Source organism: Vanessa tameamea, chromosome 5 (assembly GCF_037043105.1).
Source record: "Vanessa tameamea isolate UH-Manoa-2023 chromosome 5, ilVanTame1 primary haplotype, whole genome shotgun sequence".
In the NCBI taxonomy this organism is placed as follows: domain Eukaryota; kingdom Metazoa; phylum Arthropoda; class Insecta; order Lepidoptera; family Nymphalidae; genus Vanessa; species Vanessa tameamea.
The window spans coordinates 9,575,990-9,599,518 of record NC_087313.1 but is presented as its reverse complement, the minus strand read 5'-3'; the positions used below and the strand labels follow the sequence as shown (position 1 = coordinate 9,599,518).

The 23,529-nt window shown below is 31.8% G+C and overlaps 3 protein-coding genes across 3 annotated transcripts; 2 read left to right on the top strand and 1 right to left on the bottom strand.

Annotated features, from left to right (window-relative positions):
- The first annotated feature begins 519 nt into the window (after positions 1 to 519).
- LOC113392290 (protein obstructor-E-like) lies at positions 520 to 1,884 on the top strand. The gene is made up of 4 exons (XM_064220978.1): positions 520 to 795; positions 1,162 to 1,362; positions 1,436 to 1,505; positions 1,708 to 1,884. Exons 1-4 carry the CDS (start codon positions 693 to 695, stop codon positions 1,862 to 1,864), a joined length of 531 nt encoding a protein of 176 aa, XP_064077048.1. The 5' UTR covers positions 520 to 692; the 3' UTR covers positions 1,865 to 1,884.
- A 17,532-nt stretch (positions 1,885 to 19,416) lies between these two features.
- On the top strand, positions 19,417 to 22,259 carry LOC113392271 (zinc finger protein 845-like). Its single transcript, XM_026628619.2, has 2 exons — positions 19,417 to 20,054; positions 20,137 to 22,259. Exons 1-2 carry the CDS (start codon positions 19,902 to 19,904, stop codon positions 21,712 to 21,714), a joined length of 1,731 nt encoding a protein of 576 aa, XP_026484404.1. The 5' UTR covers positions 19,417 to 19,901; the 3' UTR covers positions 21,715 to 22,259.
- LOC113392293 (peptidyl-prolyl cis-trans isomerase-like 3) lies at positions 22,257 to 23,523 on the bottom strand. The gene is made up of 4 exons (XM_026628645.2): positions 23,307 to 23,523; positions 23,099 to 23,197; positions 22,864 to 22,982; positions 22,257 to 22,409 (listed from the first exon to the last, which is right to left on the bottom strand). The coding sequence occupies exons 1-4, from the start codon at positions 23,445 to 23,447 to the stop codon at positions 22,283 to 22,285; spliced, it is 486 nt and encodes a 161-aa protein (XP_026484430.2). The 5' UTR covers positions 23,448 to 23,523; the 3' UTR covers positions 22,257 to 22,282.
- Positions 23,524 to 23,529: the final 6 nt, after the last annotated feature.

Below are 23,529 nucleotides of genomic sequence, written 5' to 3'. Positions count from 1 at the left end.
GCCACATATTGCCGAGTCCCCGTAAAGAATAGTCGAAATTGATCTGATCTAATTAAATGGTTCTTACTCAATACAAAATATGAATAAAAGAAAAAAAAATTATCAGACTGTAAGTGTCGCACTGCGCTAAGGCCTCCTCTTCCTTTGAGGCTAAATCCATCACGCTGCTCCAATGCGGTTTGGTGGATATTCATGTGGCAGAATTTCATTGAAATTAAACATGTAGTTTTATTCGAGAAGTTTTTCTTCAACGCCTGACACAGAATGAGTAATAAACATAAATTCAGCACATGGAAATTCAGTGGTGCTTGCTAGGGTTTGAACCCGACATGCATCTTATAAAACGAGTCTTTTAAGATGTATGTCGTTAAAACTATATATCATTTTAAAACTATTTTATAGTAGGAAATAGAGCTTTATAATACCAAATTAAACTGTTTGTATTTAGTACAAAGGCACATTAATTCATTATTTTTATTTTACAGGCAACGGTCAATCTACAGTCAATGCTGAGAGAAGCCCTCTTTGCAAAGTGCGGAATACATACATAGAAATAGACGGAAAATGTGATTCCTACATCGAATGCCGGGTTAGTTAGGTTATAATAATATTTAATGCTTAATTTCTTGGTTATGATCTATAATACATAAGCTTTATGTTTTCTACTGTATTAGGATTATCGTTCGGCTGAAATGCTATGCCCAGATGGTCTTCATTTCAACCCTAACGCGCAGTTTCCGGCCTATGCTTGCGGTTACCCTCAGGATGTGCCTTGCCTTGGTCGTGGAGTGAGCCGTAAGTATTTAGAACCTTCAAGACAGGATAACCTACTTTGTGTTTAAAAAAATTTAAACTTTATCTATATTTGAAAATATATTTGGTGCATAATTTGTATACGTTGCCTTTGCCTTGCCTCATCAAACCACCACTCTTCAAACTTGGGCAATTGTGCTCCCCATTTCTAAAAGTAGCTTTAAACATGATCTGAGGGGTAAATAAGAATATTAGTAATTCATTATAGGTGGGCATTGCTATTATTCTTTAAAAAAAAGATAGGCTTCTGTATTGAAACTTTTGTTGCCTATTACATCGAACGTTCTCGAACCTCCATAAGAACCTTCAAATTATTTTGAAAATGTCTTAATTTTATTTGTTCATCAGAACCAGCGAATCCTACAGCTGAATGCGCACATCAATACGGATACTTCACGTCTCCCGCGGCTGACCCAAATGACTGTGGTCATTATCGCATTTGCAACGCCGGCAGAGCCATTGAAATGTTTTGCCCAACAGGCTTAGCATTCAACCCGGTTACTGCCCAATGCGACTGGCCTGAACTTGTGCCTACCTGCAATGTCGAAAGTAATACATTAAATTTTCTTATGCTACAATTATATTTTTAGAGGATCGTGTTAATTTGGTTGATTTGTTTCAGCTTACCTTGGTCAACAGTGCCCTCCAGCTGCACTTGACCAAAGTGGAAATCCAATAGTAACCAACTTTAAGTAAGACAACCACTAATTACTTTTATTTAAATGACATGCTTTCCCATTATTAAAATCATAAAATAAAATGACGTAAAGCGTAATCGTCTTATTGAGGATCAAACATGTCAATCAATCGTGTACTACATGAAATATTTATACAAACAATTATAACTTATGTCATGTGTGCTGTCCTTTTTTAAACGTTAATATTTTTATCCAGGTATGAAGGCGACTGCTACGCTTTCTACTCGTGTATGAACGGACACGCTCGAATTCTGTCCTGTGATCGTGGACTAGCATTCGACCCTGTAACCAGTCGTTGCGAAGATGCTGATCGCGTTCAATGCGATGCAAAGTCCGTAGACAAATATATTTAAGAACGTGCTTATATAATAATTTATGAAGATGTTTTATAATTTTCAATCACAGTAATGAATGAATATTTTTTATTTTATATTTTTATATACCGTTTGAATAAATAAAAATATCTAAACAAAGTCATTTATCTTTTATATGGTCAGTATTATTTAAATCAGGGATTCTCAAATTATTTTGGGCAAGACACCCCTTGTCCGAAATGAACCCATAACCAAATTACTTCAGTCATCAAATCAGTAAAGAAATAATGTATTTATGAAAATGTAATACGGATTACCTGTTTAAAGCTCACTCCACTTTATACCATAGTATATAATGATATCGGTACTTACGTATTAACGCCACCGCAGCAAAATAACTGCAAATACGCCAGTATCGGTTATTTTAGGTTTTTTTTTTTTAATAAAATATAAAGCCTACCCTATGTTGGTGCATTTGCAGATATCGTACTGAACATAATGATTCATATTTATTAAGTGTTTAAGCTTATACATTTAAAAGAACAAATACCTTTCTCCAGAGTCTTGTGTAATGCGTACATTTACGTCTCGTGTTTATACAATGATTGTCGCTGATTCAATCAAAATGTAAATATATTATCTATTGTGTTATATATACCCTCATAATATATTTTTAATCATATCGTGACAAAACTGTTAGTATTCCTACTTAGTATCAGTTATTTATATTAAGTAATTAATTAAACAAAGGCTAAAAAAGATTTATAAATCAGAATATTATCCCATTTTAATTTTTGATAATGAATAAATATGATGAACTGCTGTAATTTTATCGGAAGAATTAATTTTGTCTTTTTTACAATCAAGTCCTACCTAAAAAGAGTAGCAAAAGTTGTATTATGTTTTTTTTTTTTTGCTGATGGTAAGTCTTCAAGAAATCATTGACACTGGTCGAAATCACATGGTGTAAAAATACTCGTAATATATATACGTAGGTTCGCCCCTGAGAAAGCCGATGAGCCGATCCGTTGCAGCTCCAGCAGCACTCTAAATGCAATATTGTTCACGCAAGGCACTACAATATTTTTGTGCATTTAATCCACAAGACGAATAGTGCTCTGAAAGGAAAACTCCACTCGAAAGAAACGCAATATTCCGACGAATTGAAAAACGAGTGCTATTGATTTCCACTATCGGTGCATTTATTTCTTCTTATATATTAATGGCGTAACCCGATTTTTGTCCCTGTGATTATGAGGCGTTAGTTGCACGTAGAAGATCGATTATGGTCTTATTTTGAAAAACTTCAGCCGTAGACTTGCGGGAAAATAAAGAGGAGAATTCTTGATTGCAATTTATTAAATGGTTTTGAATTAATTTTAGAGAGCGGAAAAAAGTGACTGGCCACGTTGAGAACGGCGCTATGGCTGTATAAAAAGAACATATGAAATTCGTGCGACAAACATCGTCAGTTTACAATTAAATCAAATTTAAAAATCTGTAAAATCTGTTAAATATACGAGAAGGCGACCCACTAGTATATATTTATAGCGTTAGCCGATTTCTGTCCCAGCGATTATATTATGACGATAGCTGCACATAAAAAATCGGTTATGGTCTCATTTTGAAGAGCTTCAGCCGCAGATGTGCAGAAAATAAATAATAAAGAGGATTCTTCACTGCAATTTACTAAACTGATACGACTTAACAAAAAAATAATTTTAGAGAACAGAAAAAAGTTACTGGCCGTGAAGAGAGCGTCGCTAGGGCGGTTTTAAAAAAAAAAGGAAACGAAACAAATGTAAACAGACGTACAAACATACGTCGTCTGTTTACAATTAAATTAAATCAAAACGAAAACTGTCATAAATTTCGCGTGCAACCCACTAGTAAAGACTGAATAGCTTAGAAGAGAACAACTTTTGCTTCTTTGCACGCACTCCGACCAATTCGGATTCGAACCAATGTTCCCAACCATTGGACATTGAACGGATTTATATCATCTTGATTTTATAATTTATTACTTCCCCAATTATTTAGGCCCTCGTCATAAATATATACACGTATTTTTTACAATTTAATTTCCTCGTTATAATTGACGTCACAGGTACGTTACGCCAAACGCGTATCCTCCACATGAAGTGAACGTACCTACTAAAAAACCAGCGGTACCCGCGTTTTTTTTCAAAGTTCGTCACGGGATCCCTTGCGTATACTATCACGCACAAATATCGCACGTTTATAGTTAAAGATTTTAGGGAAACAGTATTTTATATAAAAAAGTTAATATATACCTTTCTCGAAGGAATGCATTTTTAATTAATAACGACTTTCGTTCTTTAAAGGGGGTTATAAATATTTTTGTACTTTTATTTAAACATTAGTTATACAAAATTTTAAATTATAGTGTCACTTCACTGTTTTGAAATAAATTCCATATTAATTAACGACCTCTGTGGTCGAGTAGTGTGTACACTGGTTTTTATGGGTAAAACACTCCGAGGTCCCGGGTTCGATTCCCGGCAGAGTCGATTTAGAAAAAGTTCATTAGTTTTCTATGTTATCTTGGGTGTAGGTGTTGATGGTACCGTCGTTACTTCTGATTTTCCATAACATAAGTGCTTTAGTTACTTACGTTGGGATCAGAGTAATGTATGTGATGTTGTCCAACATTTATTATATTTATATTTAATTAATTTGTCATTTTATACAAAAATAATAATTCATATTTTTCATCCCTTTTAGGAACAAAGAAACTGATATTAAAATTCTGATTGAAAACTCTTCTGTGAGTATGTTCTTCGCCTGTTTGAACTCCTTCTTCACATTGCTTTTTGAAGCTTGTACGCAAGTCCGCCAAGCTTTTTCCCATATCGACATATACGACATATCCCTGTCTGTTTTCTTAAATAATTACTTTCTTTCGCGTTATGAATTCAATGTGACTTGTACATTGAATGATATCATCCGAAACCTTTCTTTGTTTTCTATTGTGTTTTCTTCTTCAATAATTACTCTTGCCCGTTGTTCAGCAATAGCTTGCAGTGGTATAAGCTGAGGATAAAAGCTACTCATAGGAAAAGTAACATTTTTATGATTTTCATAACTTCATTTTCTTTGTCATCTAGTGCAAGTTCCATTATTATATTCGTAACATAGTAAATAATAAAATATAACTGTTAGAAAATTATTTTAATCTATACCTAATTACACCTTCAGGAGTACTGACACTAATTACCCAGAACCTGTATTTTGTTTGTAACAAAAGTGACATTCATTTAATAAATACAATACGAAATCAAAGTTAATTAATTTTTTTTTTTAATTTGACATAACCCATAACGTCATTAAACACATTGAAACATTCATGAAGATAATTTTATATCACAAAAAGTTTTTAATATATGGAAAAGCGTCATTCACTGCTATGCGGACGACAGCACCGCGGACACCTCATACACCGGCCGTGCTAATATTTCTCGGGAAAACGTCGAAGAAAACAGGAACAAACTTGTGTCTGAAATCGAGTTTTCGTTAAACAAAATCTCGAACTGGGGTCGGCTAAACTTAGTCCATTTCAACCCCAAAAAGACACAAGTTTGCGCGTTAACTGCTAAAAAAACACCATTTGTCGTATCTCCACGATTCAAGAACATACCGTTAGCCGCCACAGTTAGTATCGGAATACTTGGCGTCGATATTTCGAGTCTCGTTCAGTTCCGCGGTCAATTGAAAGGCAAAGTCAAATTGGCATCAAAAACGCTCGGTGTGCTCAGCAAGGCAAGACAGTATTTCACGTCGGCCCATCGCCTAAGACTATACAAGGCGCAAATTCGGCCTCACATGGAATACTGCTCTCACCTCTGGGCGGGTGCTCCCCAGTACCAGCTCCTTCCATTTGACCGTATCCAACGTAGAGCGGCTCGAATTATCGACGACCAAAGTGTCGATTTGTTACTTAAGTCAATCTTAAGATTACCGAAATAAAAGAGTTGAAAGCTGACAGTAAACTAAAAATGACGGTTTAACACTCAAAATAATTGTATTTTATAAGCAACGACACTTCCGATCCGTTTACTGTCGTAGGAATAGACGAAGGAGAGGGGTTCGTTTAGGGTCGATCCGCAACTATTGCCCTCTTGATCAACGGCTACGAATTAAGACATTGGAATCGAAGCAAAATGTAAATTACGCGCTCAGCAAGTAGATGGTGTTAAAATATATATTTTCTTCTCAATTAATACATTTTTATCACAATGTTTTTTTATTTATTTGGTATTTTACCTTATTAAACGTGTTTTGTATCATTTTATAATCGTTATTAAAATACAATTAAAATACACTTTGTAGACACACTAATAATTATTAAATTAAGAATCTATTTGGTTTGGTAAAAATACAAAAAAATAAAATTTATCCTGTTTGAAAAAAACTGATGTAACTTAAAAAATTACATCAGTTTGCGTTAATTTATTGATAAACTTACATCTAATTTACACCAAATTTACTTAAACTTCATAAAATATTTATAAAATTAAAATAGTTTTAGTTCTGTTATAGTTTTTGCAAGAACTTATCATAAAAGTGTTCGGGTCAGTGGTCCAAGATATCATAATTAAAAAAAAACCATAATACAGTTTATTTTACTTTATTTTTGAGATTTAAATATGACGATTTTTTTTTATAACTATAGTTAGTTATCACTGTCCTAGACATATGCTCCGTAAGAAATTTGGAGCATTTCACACATCGCCAACGCGCCACCAATCATGAGAAGCAGGGCCGGATTTAGGGCAACCGGGGCAACTGCCCTGGGGCCTCCACATGAGAGATTCCGACGAGTTAACATATATGTAGATATAGTCAAATTATAATAACGTTACTAATCACTGCTTTAAAAGTTACCGTTGAAGTAAAAAAATATAGCTTATTGATTGAAAATAAAATATTGTAATTAATTCATAATATAATTATTAGGGTCTCCACGCCTCTATTGGTCTAGGGCCTCTAGACCTTTAAATGCGACTCTAATGGGAAGTAAGATGTTATGTCACTTATATATAATATATAAATATATTATGCCATACTACTTAGTAAATTAATCGATGATCATGAGAATTAAAAATGACTTAAACCACATCGATTTAGCATAAGTACTTTAATTGTGTAATTAATTTACTAATGATTTGTTAAATTAAAGAACATTTGCTGCAAAGAAAAAAAATTGACTGATAAGAGGCTATATAAAACGAATATTTTTTAATCAAATTTCATTATACTAAAGATTTTTTTCAAAAGCGGATGTCTATATTGTTGCAACAATGATTATACAAAAGTTATTGCTGTTAGTAGTGCCATTACTATTATTAGGTAAGTGATAAATTTTTTTGAAGAATCTTAACACTTACTCTAAATTAAAAAGTTTATTGTATACATATTAGAACGATGATTTTTTTGAAATATGTTTATTTCGAATGTAATAATAATAAAAATTAATTAATTAATGTATAATTATTGTGAATGTATAATTATTCTTAATCGGATTTATATGTTATAAGAAAGAAAACACCAAAACTATTAATAATGTTAGTGCCGTTGCCGCCTGTGCTTTAGCCATTACATTACATCTAAGCGAGTTTACGAGATAAATCACTTAAGATAATTAATGATTCTTTATGTACCATTTATTTACAGTGGAAGCACAATACAATCAACAACGTGCCTTAACCGACGTAATAGCTTTTCGAAGACCGGTTCGTCCTGGGTTTATGCCAGTGGAGTACATAAGGCCTATAGTTTCAGAATATCTAAAACCTGGAAGTGAATTTTCAGAGGTTGTCACAGGAGAAAATATTCCGATTAAACCTAAAAGCTATGTTGATGTTACAAAATCAGCGATCTCAGAAACTGAAAATCCTGACATAACAATAAATTCAGAATATTCTGCATCTGGTGTCTCTTCGATACCTTCTGAATTTTTAGGAATTGGAGAACCTACTCGAAAACCACTTTGGTCAAACCGAAGAAGTTCTGCTTATTTTAGTCGTCTTTCAACTGATACACCAACTACAACACGAACCCAAAAAACATTCAGAACCCAGTATGTGACCTCCCAACCAACAGTACCGATTGAGCCTTATACTATTAGTCCAGTTCCAAATGAACCATTAACTTTGGAAATAGTTAAGTCTCAACCTAATAAAAATATATTCAATGTGATAACACCACAGAATAAGCCCGATCATATCTTAAATACAAGCAAAGTGCCAAGATCAGTATGGACTGTAGCAACTACTGAACTTCCTGAATCGACTACGTATACGCAATCAGAACTTGATACATCAGAATCGTCTACTCAAGCTGATGTTGTGTCAAATGAAAAAGTCAAAGTCAAATCATCTTATCCTGAAAATCAGTTACATGGTTATACTTGCAGAAATGTAAATGAATATTATTCAGTAGCAAATCAATGTAACGGATATGTTGAATGCGAGGTAAAACGACTTTATTATCTTGAATTGTTCATTTTGCAGGTAATTTTTTGTCAGTATTCATCATAATTTGAATGGCATTTGGTTACAGAACAATATAGCGTCCTGGCACGTATGTCCTGAAGGGCTTCATTTTGATTCAAATAGGAAATGGCCCGCATTTCCCTGCGCGTACCCTTTTGAAGTTCAATGTCAAAGCCAATACATTACATGTAAGTATTCATTATCTAAATATACTATTTATAGGCCTGACAAAATTAAATAAAAATCCATAGCTATTACTAATGATTAACGATTTAATATAATATCTTACCTAAGATAATCCTATAATCACTAAAAAATCTGGAGAGGTTCTTCTTAAGCAAAATATTTGTTTTTCAGCTATAAGTTATGTTGATGTTTTACCCAAGAGATCGGAAATTATAAACGGAACTGTAGCAAAAACTGCAGAACTAGAAACCGTAAAACCGGAACAAACAATATATGACTATTCCGATTACTCTACTCCAGCCCCAGAACAACCTACTCGGAAATCACTTTGGTCTAGACAGACTATTGAAATTTCATCTGATATACCAACTACGACAGTAACTCAAAAATCATACGAACCCCCATCTTCATCATATATGAGAACAACGTATGCCATTTTTAACCCACAAGAAATGATGGAGTCTTATACAAATAATGTAATATATGAATCAGCAATATCGGAATCGGCAACGTCAGCATCTTATGAAAATCTACCTGTTGGCATATCTACAACTTATATGCAACCGGAAACTGAAACTCCGGAACCATCTACTCTACCTAATGAAAGCAAAGATGATGTGTCGAATGAAACTCCAGCGGTAGTATCAGTTACATACATTCCTCCACAACCTATACCTGATATCTCAATACCGAATATAATATTGCCTTCATATACTTCTCGTCCAGAAATAACTGTCACAAATCAAGAGTCTACTTCCGAACCAAATTTGAATGAGCTACCTACACAAGCAACAACACAAAACAACCAACCAATAAATACAATACCTACTTGGAGCTTTCCTAGTAGGCCTTCATATACTGACCTCGCCACAACCTCTACAACGACGACAACGATAACACCAATAACGCATTCTATTATCGATTTCACAACGAGACCAACAGTTTCACAAAAACCTCTCCATTATTATTCTGTAAATCTGTTAAATGATTATACATGCAGAGACGTAAATGGATATTATTCAGTTGAAAATCAATGTGACGAATATATCGAATGCGAGGTAAAATTATATTTTGAATCTGTTTAAGTTACAGCTAAATTATTTGTTAATATATATCATAATTTATACTACATTTTGTTACAGAACAATAAAGCATACCAGAACTTATGTCCTGACGGGCTTTATTTTAATCCAAAAGCGAAATGGCCAGCCTATCCCTGCGCGTACCCCTCTGAAGTAAAATGTCACAGCCAATCCTTTATACGTATGTATTAAATATTTATGTATAAAAAAAATCTAAACAAGGTTTATAAACTATTTTTTTTTTAATTACATTATGATTTGAAATGGGATATTTAACATGTCTTATTCACGAGTCTCGTGTCTCGTGAACAAGACATGGTAAATATCCCATTTCAAATACTTATAATATTAAAAATAACCATGTTAATTTAAAATCGTATATTTGATTTGGAAAATATATAAATAGAGAAGTTTCTTCTAGGTTATTTTCAATGGATCTATTCCCATCAAGAGATAGCTTTGCGATCATGATTTGATTGCAAAGCTGTCTCTTGTAACCCTGTAAAACTTCTTCCAAGAGCCTTCTTATTTTTAAACCTGACTGAAATAAATAATTTATACCTATTTCTACAGATCCAGCACAACCTACTGACCAATGCTATCATCGTTATGGAATTTTCCCAACATCTAACGGCGACTGTGGACATTTTATTATGTGCCAAGAAGGATTAGCTACGTTAATGTCATGTCCGTCTGGTCTTGCCTTTAATCCGATAACGAGTATTTGCGATTGGCCAGTAAATGTACCAGATTGCAACCTTGACGGTAATTATTATAAATATTAATTAATTGGGTATATTTATTATTTCTTTGATATTTAATTTTTTTATTTTTTATTTTGTCAGTTTTTCAAGATTTTACCTGCCCATCTAATGATTATGCTCTGATATCTCATTTCGTTTCCTATTACAAGTAAGTAATTAATTATAAAGGTCATTCTATAGCTTATGTATTTGTTCTATTACGATAACATTAACCGAGTTTCGCTTACCTAATTTACGTTTAACTAGCAAGTGGACTTTTTAAAGTCACCGAAAAAAATCCATTATTTAAAGAATTCACGTGTAATTATGTAGTGAAAATCTTTATTATATATTTTTTTTATCATTTAGCTGTAATAATTTAACTCTAATTAATTTTATATAATCATTTAACAGTATTCAAGTGTAGTAGCGACTTGTCGTAAATTCCATCAAAATATTTGAATTTAACAATAGACTCGTTTAAACGTTTTCACAAGCGTACTAAGCAGATTATATTTTTTGGATTATTTTAAACATATTCCATATAACGTATGTAATGTTTTTAAACAGGTATGAAAACAGCTGCAAGCAGTACATTATATGCCAAGAAGGACGCCCCCGTCTCCTAAGTTGTGATGCAGGTCTCTCCTTTGATGAAAAAACTAACCAATGCGTGAACTCGGAGCTGGTTAAAAATTGCCAAAATGATATAAATGAATAAGAAGATAGTTTAAATAAATGTGACTAATATTAATAATAAAAATTTGTTTATATTAGAAGTTATTAAAATAATTAAAGTAAGTAAAACTAATTGATATTAGTTTTACTAACGTTGATGCTGATGCATGAAAACGACATTTGTATGAAATAAATCTTGGAAACCTTGCCAAATATATTCAAAAAATCAACAATAGATTGATTCTCCTCGTATAACTAAAATTTTTTATTGCGTATACACATATTACGTCTATAGGAACATTCATTCATTTATCAATTCTGACTTATTATTTTTTATATTATTCTACTAAAAACTTGGGTATAAATGACCTCGTTGATCTAGTGGATATAGGGCTGCAGATGGAAAAATTCTCAGTCACAGCCCAGTCACAGAGTCTGATACTGCCCGGAAGTTGGATGTGTTTACTTGCACTCGCCTGGGAAAGCGCGTAAAGTCGAATCCTACGCCTGAACTTTTCCGGTCTGTCGGTCTGCTGTCACATCAAATTATGAGAATGTATATCACATTCTTCATTAGAGTGAGGAAATAAATAATGCGTCCGTTTTTTCGATCTCACTTATGCACTATAATGAAGTGTGGTCTGACATGTTTGTTAAGATAATAATTGAATTAAAATTATGCATGATAGTGTTGCTTAAATAAATAATTATATATTATTAGCTGTTACCCGCGGCTTTGCCCGCGTAGAACATGAATATATTTACAAATTAACTTAAAATGTTACGTTAATGTAATAGCTCTTAGTATACCACATTGGTGTGTATTTCAGCCCTTAGGGTAGAATATCCAGAAACGCTTAAATGCGAATCAACTCATATTTAATCGGTAGCACAAAAATAAAATTTCGACCTTCTAACTTCAAAATGACAGACTTCCAGACTAACCTGAATACGAAATGTTAACACCTATTTTGTCCTCTAGGCCTAAAATATCAAGAAACGCTTAAATACGTATCTACTTATTTTTAATCAGTAGCTCAAAAATAAAGTTTCATGCTTCTAACTTGAAAAATGACGGTCTTCCAAACTATCCTATACACGAAATGTCAAACTCTATTTTTCCCCTTTGGCGTAAAATATCCAGAAACGCTTAAATACGTATCAAATCATTTTTAATCGGTAGCCCAAAAATAAAATTTCATGCTTCTAACTTCAAAATGACGGACTTCCAGACTAACCTGTATACGAAATGTCAACTCTATTTCTCCCCTTAGGCGTAAAATATCCAGAAACGCTTAAATACGAATCAATTCATTTTTAATCAGTGGCACAAAAATAAAGTTTCATGTTTCTAACTTCAAAAATTACAGATTTCCAGACTAACCTGTATTCGGAATGTTAACCCTATTTCTGGCCTTAGGCGTAAAATATCCAGAAACGCTTAAATACGTATCTACTCATTTTTAATCAGTAGCCCATAAATAAAGTTTCATGCTTCTAACTTAAAAAATGACGGATTTCCAGACTAACCTATATAAAAAATGTCCTACCCCTATTAAACCCCTTAATGGTAGATTATCTAGAAACGCTAAAATACGTATCTACTCATTTTTAATCAGTATTCCAAAAATAAAGTTTCATGTTTCTAATTTAAAAAATTCCATACGAACGTTCAACCCCTATTTCACCCATTTAGGGGTAGAATATCCAAAATTCCCTCCCAAGTGGGTGTCATGATATGTTATTTTATAAGTGTACAGCCTAAAATATAAGTTTTATGCTTCTAGTTCTAAAAATTCTAACCATGACAATACTTTCAACAACTTACAACCTTTCATCCCCCTTTTCAACCCTTTACAGCACTTTTTTCCAATTAAAGAGTCCTTTGTCAGGCTCTAGACTATTTGAGTACCAAATTTCATTTAAATCGGTCCAGTAGTTTTGGCGTGAAAGCGAGACAGACAGACAAAGTTACTTTCGCATTTATAATATTAAGTAAGTAAGTATGGAAGTATGGATTGTTATTTCCCTCGCTAGAGAACTCCGATATTAACCACGTCCGATCGCTGCTAAATTCAAAGTGCTACAGGGAGAACCGCGGCCTCCGACGCGCCTATAGCACGCTCACACTGCCCGACCGGCCGGTACCACCGCAAACGCTACGTTCCGTAATTTTTAAATCTGTAATTTCTTCGAAAATATTCATTTAAATCATATGCTGTAAAGGGCCATATTGATCTATATTGAATGCACAATTTATTTAAGGTACCTAATTGGACAAGGATTAATGCTATATTGCTTAAAATCGCTTCGAAAATTAGCCAATATTTATGGTAAAAATTAAACGATAAAAAAATGTTTATTGTGGGTTATCTTTAAGAGATAGACATATACCATTGCTGACTTTTATGTAGACATTTTTGAGGTGTACAATTCTGTAGTACATTATTTTGATCTATCTAGTAGGGTTCAGCCAGCGTTTACAATGTAAGCGCAAAAAAATGTATAAATTTACGACATCACATTAGAAACTTTTAAAATTATCAGTGTTACTTAACTATATTGTCTATGTATTATATACAAAAACCTTCCTCTCGAATCACGCTATCTATTTAAAAAAACCGCTTCAAATTCCGTTGCGTAGTTTTAGAGATTTAAGCGTACAAAGGGACATAGGGACAGAGAAAGCGACTTTATTTTATACTATGTAAAGATATTGTGTTTCCTACATTTGATTTTACATATTTAGTTAAGTTCACACTTAAGGACAATACCTAATACAATACAAAAACAATAACAAACTCCTTTAATTTTTTTTTAGGTTTTGCAAATATAACAGAAACAAAAATTTCACATTTTTGTAATTGTAGCTATTCAAAATCCGATCTTTTTTATAGTTTAAGCAGCGTAGAATAATAAAAATTCTAGTAATATCATTAAACAAATGATTATGTTGTATTTTTTTATAATTAAATAATCACTTATTGTTTTAAATATATTGCGATAATTATATTTGTTAATTGCAATTCGCAGTTTGTAATTTTACTTCAGTCAACTCTACGATAAATTAATGACATATATAAAGAATATTTACGATATTAATATTTATATTTTATAGGAATTTGTATAATAAAAGGAGAATATTTTACAGATTAAAAAACAATTAATGTTCTGTATAAATGTTAATGATTTAAGCCACTAATTTATATCATGTTTTTGTGATAAAATTAAAATTCAGAAATAATGACACAGACTATTTCAAAACTGTTTTAAAATGTATGCCTCAATGTAAATAGAAAAATAGAATGAGAATACACCGGAGTTTTAATAAACGCTACTTTCGTTATTTTGTATGTACGGAAGAACACAATAAGCTATTCTGGTTTAGAAAAGGGATGCAATTGAAAGGTGAGCGAGTGTTAAAAAGGCTCAAAAATATTGTCATATATATTTTATGCAGACCCTACAGCTGAAAAATATGAGCCGCGGAAGTTTTCGAACTTATAAATTTACAAAATATTTTTTTATGATACAAGTGGCATAAAGCTCACCAGGTGAAAAGTGACTACTATCGCCCATGGACACCTGCAACACCAGGAGTCTTGCAGGTGCGTTGCTGGCCTTTAAGAATCTTTTTCAGGTACTTATAGTTTTTCTTGTAATTTTTTTTTTCGTTATAGCTAAAAAAATCTACGTCGGGTTGGGATAGTTATATAGATACTGGGTCGTATTGGTGACACACCGAAAGACACCAGGATAATAATAATCCGAAATTTTTGAAATCCGTTAAAAGCTCTGTTCTCCAAGTTTACAAAAATCCTACAGATATTCATAGAAATTTTACTAATTTTATAGACGTTATTCGAACTGAACTTCATTTGGAGGCCTTCATTAGATTATTCCTTGTATCCATAATAATTATTTTAATTAACTTTAATATGGTTCTCGTTACCTAATTATGTCTGCGGTATTTTGTAACTAGTTTTTGTTATAATTATTTGAGTAGACTAAACTGCCTCGATGTGGCAATTAAATTGTCGATAAGTATGTCTTCAAGCTATAGTAAAACCATTGATTCATCATAGTAATTTCTAGCCTCGTGTGAACATCCCATAGTCAGCTAGTTATCGGCCAAAAATAAAGCAGAGCGAATCTCACACATTTAACAATTATTCTAGCATAATTTAATAAGCCAATTATGCTTATTTCGATATAACATTTTTTTTTATGGATTCCACTTATTTTTGTTACGTTGTATTTAAGGTAATGTTCATTATTTTTCTTTTTTTCAAAAACATACGGTTTGCTTAAGTTTAACAAGCTTTAATGTAGATACATTGTTTTCATTATTTAACATTTTGGCAAATCAACACAATTTTTTTTTGTAAGTGTCCTTTCGTTTTCGTCTTTCGTGATCGTGACGCAAACAATATTAATTTATTAATTTACTAGTCTGACTCATCGAGAACATTTAATGACATTTGTCTTTCGAAGTTTGATAAGAAGTTAAGTATAAAATGAATACATATTTTCTGTTATATCAGTGTACAAAAGGTTTCTCATCAGTGGATATTTGTATTATTATAATAATGATAATACCTAAGCTATTACTGCTATTGGTGCCGTTTATATTTTTAGGTAAGTCGTTAGCGATTACACTAATTCTCCTCTCATTTTCACGTTGAATGATTTTTATTTATTAACGTGTTATTCTTTAACATTTATTTTCAGTGGCACCACACAATGTACCACAACGTGGCTTGCTGTTGACAAAAGTACCTATTCAAGGATCTGCTATTGATGACAAAATAAGACTCGTCTCAAATGAGAATGCTACAATAACTAGTAGTAATAATGTTTCAAATTCTATCGTACCAGAAAACAAACTAACCTCGTCTGTTAGTTATTTGAAATTTACCGAAAGACCACAAGTTGTTGACGTAACTTTAAGGAAAAAAGCAGAAATTGTAACAAAAAAATATGACATAACTATAGTATATCCCGAAAACTATGTAAAAAGTTCTTCTTCAGTGATATTAGAGCTGCCCGATATTACCACTTCAACTCCAATGGACTTTCACTTAAATAAATTTGATGAATCCACTGAAAGAAGAGAGGCTCTATCGGCGACAAATAATCCCACCACAGATAAAAATTCACCACCTTCTGATTTATCTGCTTCTTCTTTATATGAGCAACCCCAAAATGAATCATTCAGAATCATTCCTCAATCAGAATCACTTACAAGCCAACCTGATAAAATTAAAGTTGGCGTATCAAATAAAACGTTGCCCGAGGACTCAATACCAACGTATCCTGATAATAACTTGAAACCAAGTGTAAAACATCCTTTCGTCTTTCGTCTAAATTTAAAACGTTATTTAATAAGAAATCAAGCATCTGATTACAATCTAAACCAAAATGAGCAAACCAAACCAACAATCCCAATAGAACAGTATGTTACCCAAAGACCTGACGCTGTTCTCACCACAACCTCTTCACCTACGACGGTATATAAACAAATAAAGCGTCCTGACGTGCAAAGAAAACTGAGACAATTTTATAATGTTCATCAGTTACATAATTATACTTGTAAAACAGTTAATGGATATTATTCATATTCAAATGGAGACAACGAGTACGTTGAATGCAAGGTATAATTATGTTTATATAATTCATTTTTTTAACTCTCAAAGTTAAGCTACAAGGAAAACATAGTGCGCTTGTGTCGATGAAACTTTAACATAAGTATCAATATGCAGTATAGAGAAATAAACTTCAATCTTCTAACAGAAAAATAGTTTCCAAAAAAGGAATATTGACGAGCCATAAGTACCACAGTATTCATAAATATTCAAGCAAAATAATAAATATTATATAATTTCGTTACAGAACAATAAAGCGTACCAAAACACATGTCCAGATGGACTTCATTTTGATCTGGCAGTGATATGGCCCGCATTCCCCTGCACTCTCTCACGTATGTACTATGCTTATAAAGAAATCTTAATTCAATCAAATTTAATATATGTATAGGTATATTTAGTTCTACAGAACAAAAACAGTACAGCGATGAGTGCCCTCGTAGTTATGGGTTCTTCCCAGCACCTAAAGACGACTGCGGACATTTCATAATTTGCCAGGAAGGTTCAGCTATTAAGATGTCCTGTCCGCCTGGCCTCGTTTTTAACTCGATAAGAAGCACCTGCGATTGGCCAGTAAATGTACCAGGTTGCAATCCTACTAGTATGTATTCCAATTATTACTGCACGTTATATTTTAAATAATATTGAATGTTTTTATTACTGATTCATTAAAAAATCATTTGCAGTATTCCAAGATTTCATATGCCCTGAGATGCCACTGGATACAATCGAAGATTCTTCCCATCTCATTTACAATTACAGGTAACCTACCTAAGTTTTAAATTTCATTTTAGAATATGGACAAGACTACAATACTAGGGGTTTCTGTCGATTATTTAATGTTGATTCACTTGCAATTATCGAAACAAAAATGTACAATTTAATAAAAAAAACGTATTTTTGGTCGTTATGTTGAATATAAAACATATATTTATATTATTTCGTAGTGTTTGTCACGAGTTAGTCATATGAAATAATTTGCTATAAATAAAATAGTATTACCGAATTATTATACGTATATTAAAATACCTTATATTAAAATTAAATATTTATAAACTGACTTTTAAGCTCGTCTCATTACTCAACTAGGTTTGGTTATCTGCGCCACAATTATAAAACTATTATTACTATTTTATTAAAAAATACTTATTTATTTACTTTCATCATTTCGTTTATCGTTATGTTTTTTGTTCATTCTTTTTTTTAGCTCAGTACGGATACAAACATAATAAAAAATATTTTGTGTATATATTTATGCCCTACCTATTATTTGACACTATTTTTAACATTTACTAAAACCTCGACTAACAACTTTATTTATTTATTCTTTTTTTTATACCACATATTTTTCTTTTCTATTTTTGCTTTTTTTTTCATTTGATTTATATTTTGCGTCTCGTTTAGCACGTCTATATTTTAATATGTTCGTACCAATATTTGAAACGGATACAGAGATTATCATTGCATACTCACCAATAAACAAATTGATTCATGAGGAGGCTTAAGTACTTTTAATATTTGATGCAACGGATTTGCAATATGATAATAATATTAATTGATTATGTATAAAACTCATACTACGAAAACGATAGTTATATGATCACTATCAATGTCCAAAATAATCTGTGGTAAGATTCATTGCTGATTCGTGAAAAAATTGCAAATCGCATGGAATATATAAAACTATAGTTGGTTTATCATTACTCCTTCTGCCATTGGAATCTAGCATATATACTTAGCTCTGCCTCTGCAAAACTGGACTAAAGTTGAATATGTGTAAAAAGTATGCGCATCTATAATAAATACTTACGTTAATTTGAAGAAAGAAACTATTAAGTTTTTTTTTTAACAGATACAAAAATAGCTGTAAGAAGTACATTGCATGCCAAGAAGGAAGTCCTCGTCTTCTCAGTTGTGATGCCGGTCTTTCCTTTGATGAAAATACACAGAAATGTGTAAACTCAAATCTCATTACTAATTGTATCTAATAATTAAAATAAATGGATTAATGTAACTTAGTTAATTTGATTATTTATTAATTTGCTATGTAAAAAATATATAAACAATGTGTGATTATATGATAGTAACCCTGACCATATTATTTATGTTTAATAACGATTGATGAAATCACTTATTGTTTTTATTAGCAACCTGTTGATCTGAGAATATGCATTATCCTGTTCCAGATCGGTATAAAAAACTTAACGTATTAAATTCTCGAGTATTCACTTTGAGTCTTTCACTTATTTTACTTCATTAAAACTTATAAATATTTTTGATATATTATAAATTATCAATATTTATATTAATGAGACATTACCATAACAATTTAATGACACATTGATTTTATTTGCTAAATTGTAATGCATTAATAAATACCAAATAAAAATAACAATTTTTTGTTTAAAAAAAAATGTATTTTATTTCAAAATTATTGTGGACCCATTTTAAATAAATTGCTAACATTTGTAAAATAAAACAACACAACGAGTTTATCTTATCCTTATTTAAAAAAATAATTATGTTACTTTAATTCATACTTTGACTATTAAAATATCAGCTCATTCGTACAGCAGGGAATTAATTGTGTACAATTGAACTAGTTCTGGCAACACATTGAAATGCGTTCTTGCTTTACCGTATGGTAGTTATTACGCCAAGATAGTCTCTGATTGGACAAAATCGTATCGAAATCACATTGACGAATCCATGTGCACTTTTATGAATTTTAGATATTGCTTAAATTTTTTTAACCAATAATACAAAAGTAAACTAAATTTAGTCCTGTAGAAGAGAAATAATCATTTTTTCTGCGAAAGTAGCGCGGTTTTATAATACATAAATTCAAATTTGAAATTTTATATATTCCTAAAGATCAAAGTTGATATAAATTCAAATTTAAGAAACTTATAAATGAGCTAAGAATGAGAAATGTTATCCAAGTCGAATATACTTTAGTGAATATCGAGTCAGGCAGGGTGAGCAGGACGTTCCTCTAGCGCAGCCCTGCCGAACATCGGCTCAGTTGACTCGGATCGAACGATTGCGTAGTCGCTACAAAAGGCCGTAGCCTCCAAGGCTTTTGTTTTGTATTTTGTCACAAAACTGACATAATGTTCCAATTAATATTTTAAAGGAAGTAAACAATAGAATAACTGTTATTTATATAGTCAATAAATGCAATAAGACGTTTCAAAACTTTAATTTAATGTCATATTGTGTTTAAAATGGATGATTCTTTCATTATCACAAATTTTCATGCGCTTTGTCGCTTGTGTTTAAGTAAAAGTGGCCTTACAGTATCAATTTTCGGGACAGCTCCTGATGATGATGCCAATATGTCCCTAACCTCGAAAATCGCTGAATGTTTCGAACTACAGGTCTGTATTTCATACTTATAGTTCTAGTTGTGATATGTTCTTGCAGCAGTATACCTTCATTGATTTCTTAAATCTTTTTCAGATGGAACCTAATGACGGACTTCCTGCCAGGATTTGTTACAAATGTTTATTTAAATTAAATAAATGTTCTAAATTCAGATCACAGTGTATTCAAAGTGAAGCTAGATTGAGACAGATAACAAACCGTGTCAATGAGTTGGACAACTCAAATTCATCTGAACTGAGTAATTTTAATTACAACAATATTCAAGAAAACCAAAAACCTAAGCCTGAAGATTATATTGTAGAGGACAGTGTTGTAATGGTTGTGGATCCGAGCCTTGATTATGATTCATCTGAAGAATCAGAAAATGTTGATCAAGCCGAAATTGAAACAGGTGACAGGGATAATACTCCTGATGGAGAGACAGCTTCCGAATCGTATTATAAGAATGTTTTTATGTGTCAGTACTGTGATCAAGCATTTGTTTCTCAAGAAAAGTGTAAAGAACATGAACAAGGTTTTCACGATCCAAACCTTCCATATAAATGTGTGGAATGCAGCCTAGTATTTGCTGAACGGAGTCAATATGTTGCACACACAAAACAAGTGCACGGTAGTGACAAACCATATCACTGCCCCGAATGTGATAAATGCTTCGGTCGGAGATCAGATTTGAGAAAGCATTCCATTGTTCACACTGGTATAAGACCTTTTCAATGTCAGTACTGTTTGAAAAGTTTTTCTCGAAATACAAATTTAAGTAAACACTTAAGAATTCATGCAGGTCATAAGCCCCATGTTTGTCCCTTATGCCCACGAAGCTTTGTAGCGAAAGGTGATCTGCAAAGACATGTTCTAGTTCATTCAGGAATGAAACCTTATGCATGTCGTAAATGCCCTCTTACATTTGGACGAAGAGATAAGCTACTTAAACATGAAGTAAGACATGGGCCAGTTAGTCCAGAACATAAAGAATTTGATAATGAACAGGACTCTCAAGATATGGTTGTTAATGTTAATCCCTTTAGTAATCTAATGACTTCTCCCACACTTAATTCAAATAATATAAATCCTAATGACTATGATTTACCACGAGTGCCAGACCATATTGCTGGTGAAGGCAGCTTTATAAACCAAATACAAAAGAATCCATCCACTTCTGGAAAACTTCAGACTTCACCAACCAAACCAAAAATGTCCATATCAAATAAAAATAAGCCTAAAAATATAAAATGCCATCAATGTCCTAAGAGATTTTCATCTTTAGATGCCTACAAGACTCATGTTTCCATAGCCCATATTGGCTCAAGGGTTTTCCAATGCAAAATTTGTTTTAAGAAGTTCCCTCGGAAGAGAGAATTAGACCGACATGTTTCAATACACTCTGGTATGAAACCATTTAGTTGTAGTCAATGTGATAAAAAATTTAACAGAAAAGATAAACTTAACAAACATGAAGAGACTCATGAATGCTTGGTTGTGAATATGCCCTGTATAGAATGTGGTGCAACCTTTGAAAGAAAACCAGACTTGGTCGCTCACATTAAATCTCACTTCACAGATAATTTTGATGACAAAATTCCTGAAACAGAAATCAAAAAAGAAAATGAACCAAATTTTTCCTTAGATGATAATTTTTATGATTTAGAAACATGAGATTTAAGACTTTCCACAAGCACTGTCATAGACATCGATATCACATTTTAAATTTCCATTTATTTAAAATACCTTAACACCTTTAATAATATGTTATACTTAAATCAGTATTTTAATAAAAAACATTGTTGAATAGTTATACCTTACTATATCTCTTTAAAATTACGTACTTACTACTTTAAATAATTTAACATTAATATAGAAAATTATGAGTAGTAATTAAATATAGGCTTACAGAAAAGCAATTCTTGATAGACTGTAAATATACTTTAATTGTTACTATTAGAATAATCTGAATTCTTAGATTTATTTATTAATTATAGTCACAGATTCTAAAAAACACTATGCACAATTTACATTCATACAAATTATGGATATACTGTTGCATAAATAGATTAAATTTAACTAATTATGTAGTATTCATTGTTACCAATTGTCTTTATAATAAACTCTAAATAGCTTAATATCTCTGAAACATTGTTCATGAGCAATAATTACAGTCCTGTGATGTAAATTTTCTGAATAATAAAGAAAACCAAAAATGTTGTATATAATTACTTTATTCAAATTAACCAGCTAATGGATTGGCATGTATAGTTACAGAAGTTATTCTAGCCTCTGTCACGAGTCGATATGTTTTTGGATTGACCACCATTTTTTCCAAATCATCGAGAGCTTCAAAACCGTCTATGACCCTGAAATAGAAAATAACCTTTAAATAATATGAATGATTGCAAGTTGATTTTAGAGAATTATTCACCTACTATATAGCAACTATTCAGTTCACAGTCACAAGTTATATTTAAGGTGGTAAGTACAAATGGTTGAATATTTATTTATTAATGTGCCAATAGTGGAGGATAGGAAGGATTGTTGATTTTTTCCCCAGATAATCTCTGATACCATAGGTAATTACTGCTAGCACTTTTGCTGAAATTCTAGTCTTTATTTATGGAGCACCTATTTTAATTCTTATTTATATAAGTCTTCATGTAAAGACAATTTTTTAAATCAAATATTACTTGCAATAACATAAGTTTAAAGTAATAAAATACAATTTTAATATCTACACATCTTTAAATATTAAACCAAGTCATAACTTAGTAGATTTAAATAATTTATTGATAGAATTCTAGTGGTTTTCCATACCTTCCAAATAATGTATATTTGAGATCCAAATGTGGTTGTTCCCCATATGTGAAGAAAAACTGACTACCATTGGTGTTAGGACCATTATTAGCCATGCTGACCATACCTCTGGCATTATGCTGCAACATTAAAATTTAAATAACCATGTGCTATTAGTAAATAAAATTATGTAAATATAAATTAAACAACAATATTTTAACATTGACTTCTAAGTTTGATAAGCATTTGCTTTTACCTTTAATTCTTCTTTGAACTCATCATCAAATTTTTTGCCCCAAATAGACGTGCCTCCTTTTCCAGTTCCAGTTGGATCCCCTGTCTGTACTATAAAACCCTAAAAAGTATGTTTACTATGAAATGTCTATCTGAAAATATATTATACACAATTTGAGTATGTAAACTTCGAATATTTAGTGTTAATTGTTTAGACATTGTTTACGTACCTTAATGTTTCTGTGAAACAAACAACCATTGTAATAATCACTAGCACAGAGTGCTAAGAAATTTTCGCAAGCCTTTGGACATTGTTCGCAGAATAGCTCAATTTTAATGTCTCCTACATCAGTATGCAAAGAAACAGACATTTCTATAAAATAGTATTGTAATCAAACTCTTAAAGAATAGTCTTATTATTTGAGTTTGTTTAATGAACTTAAAAATGATAAA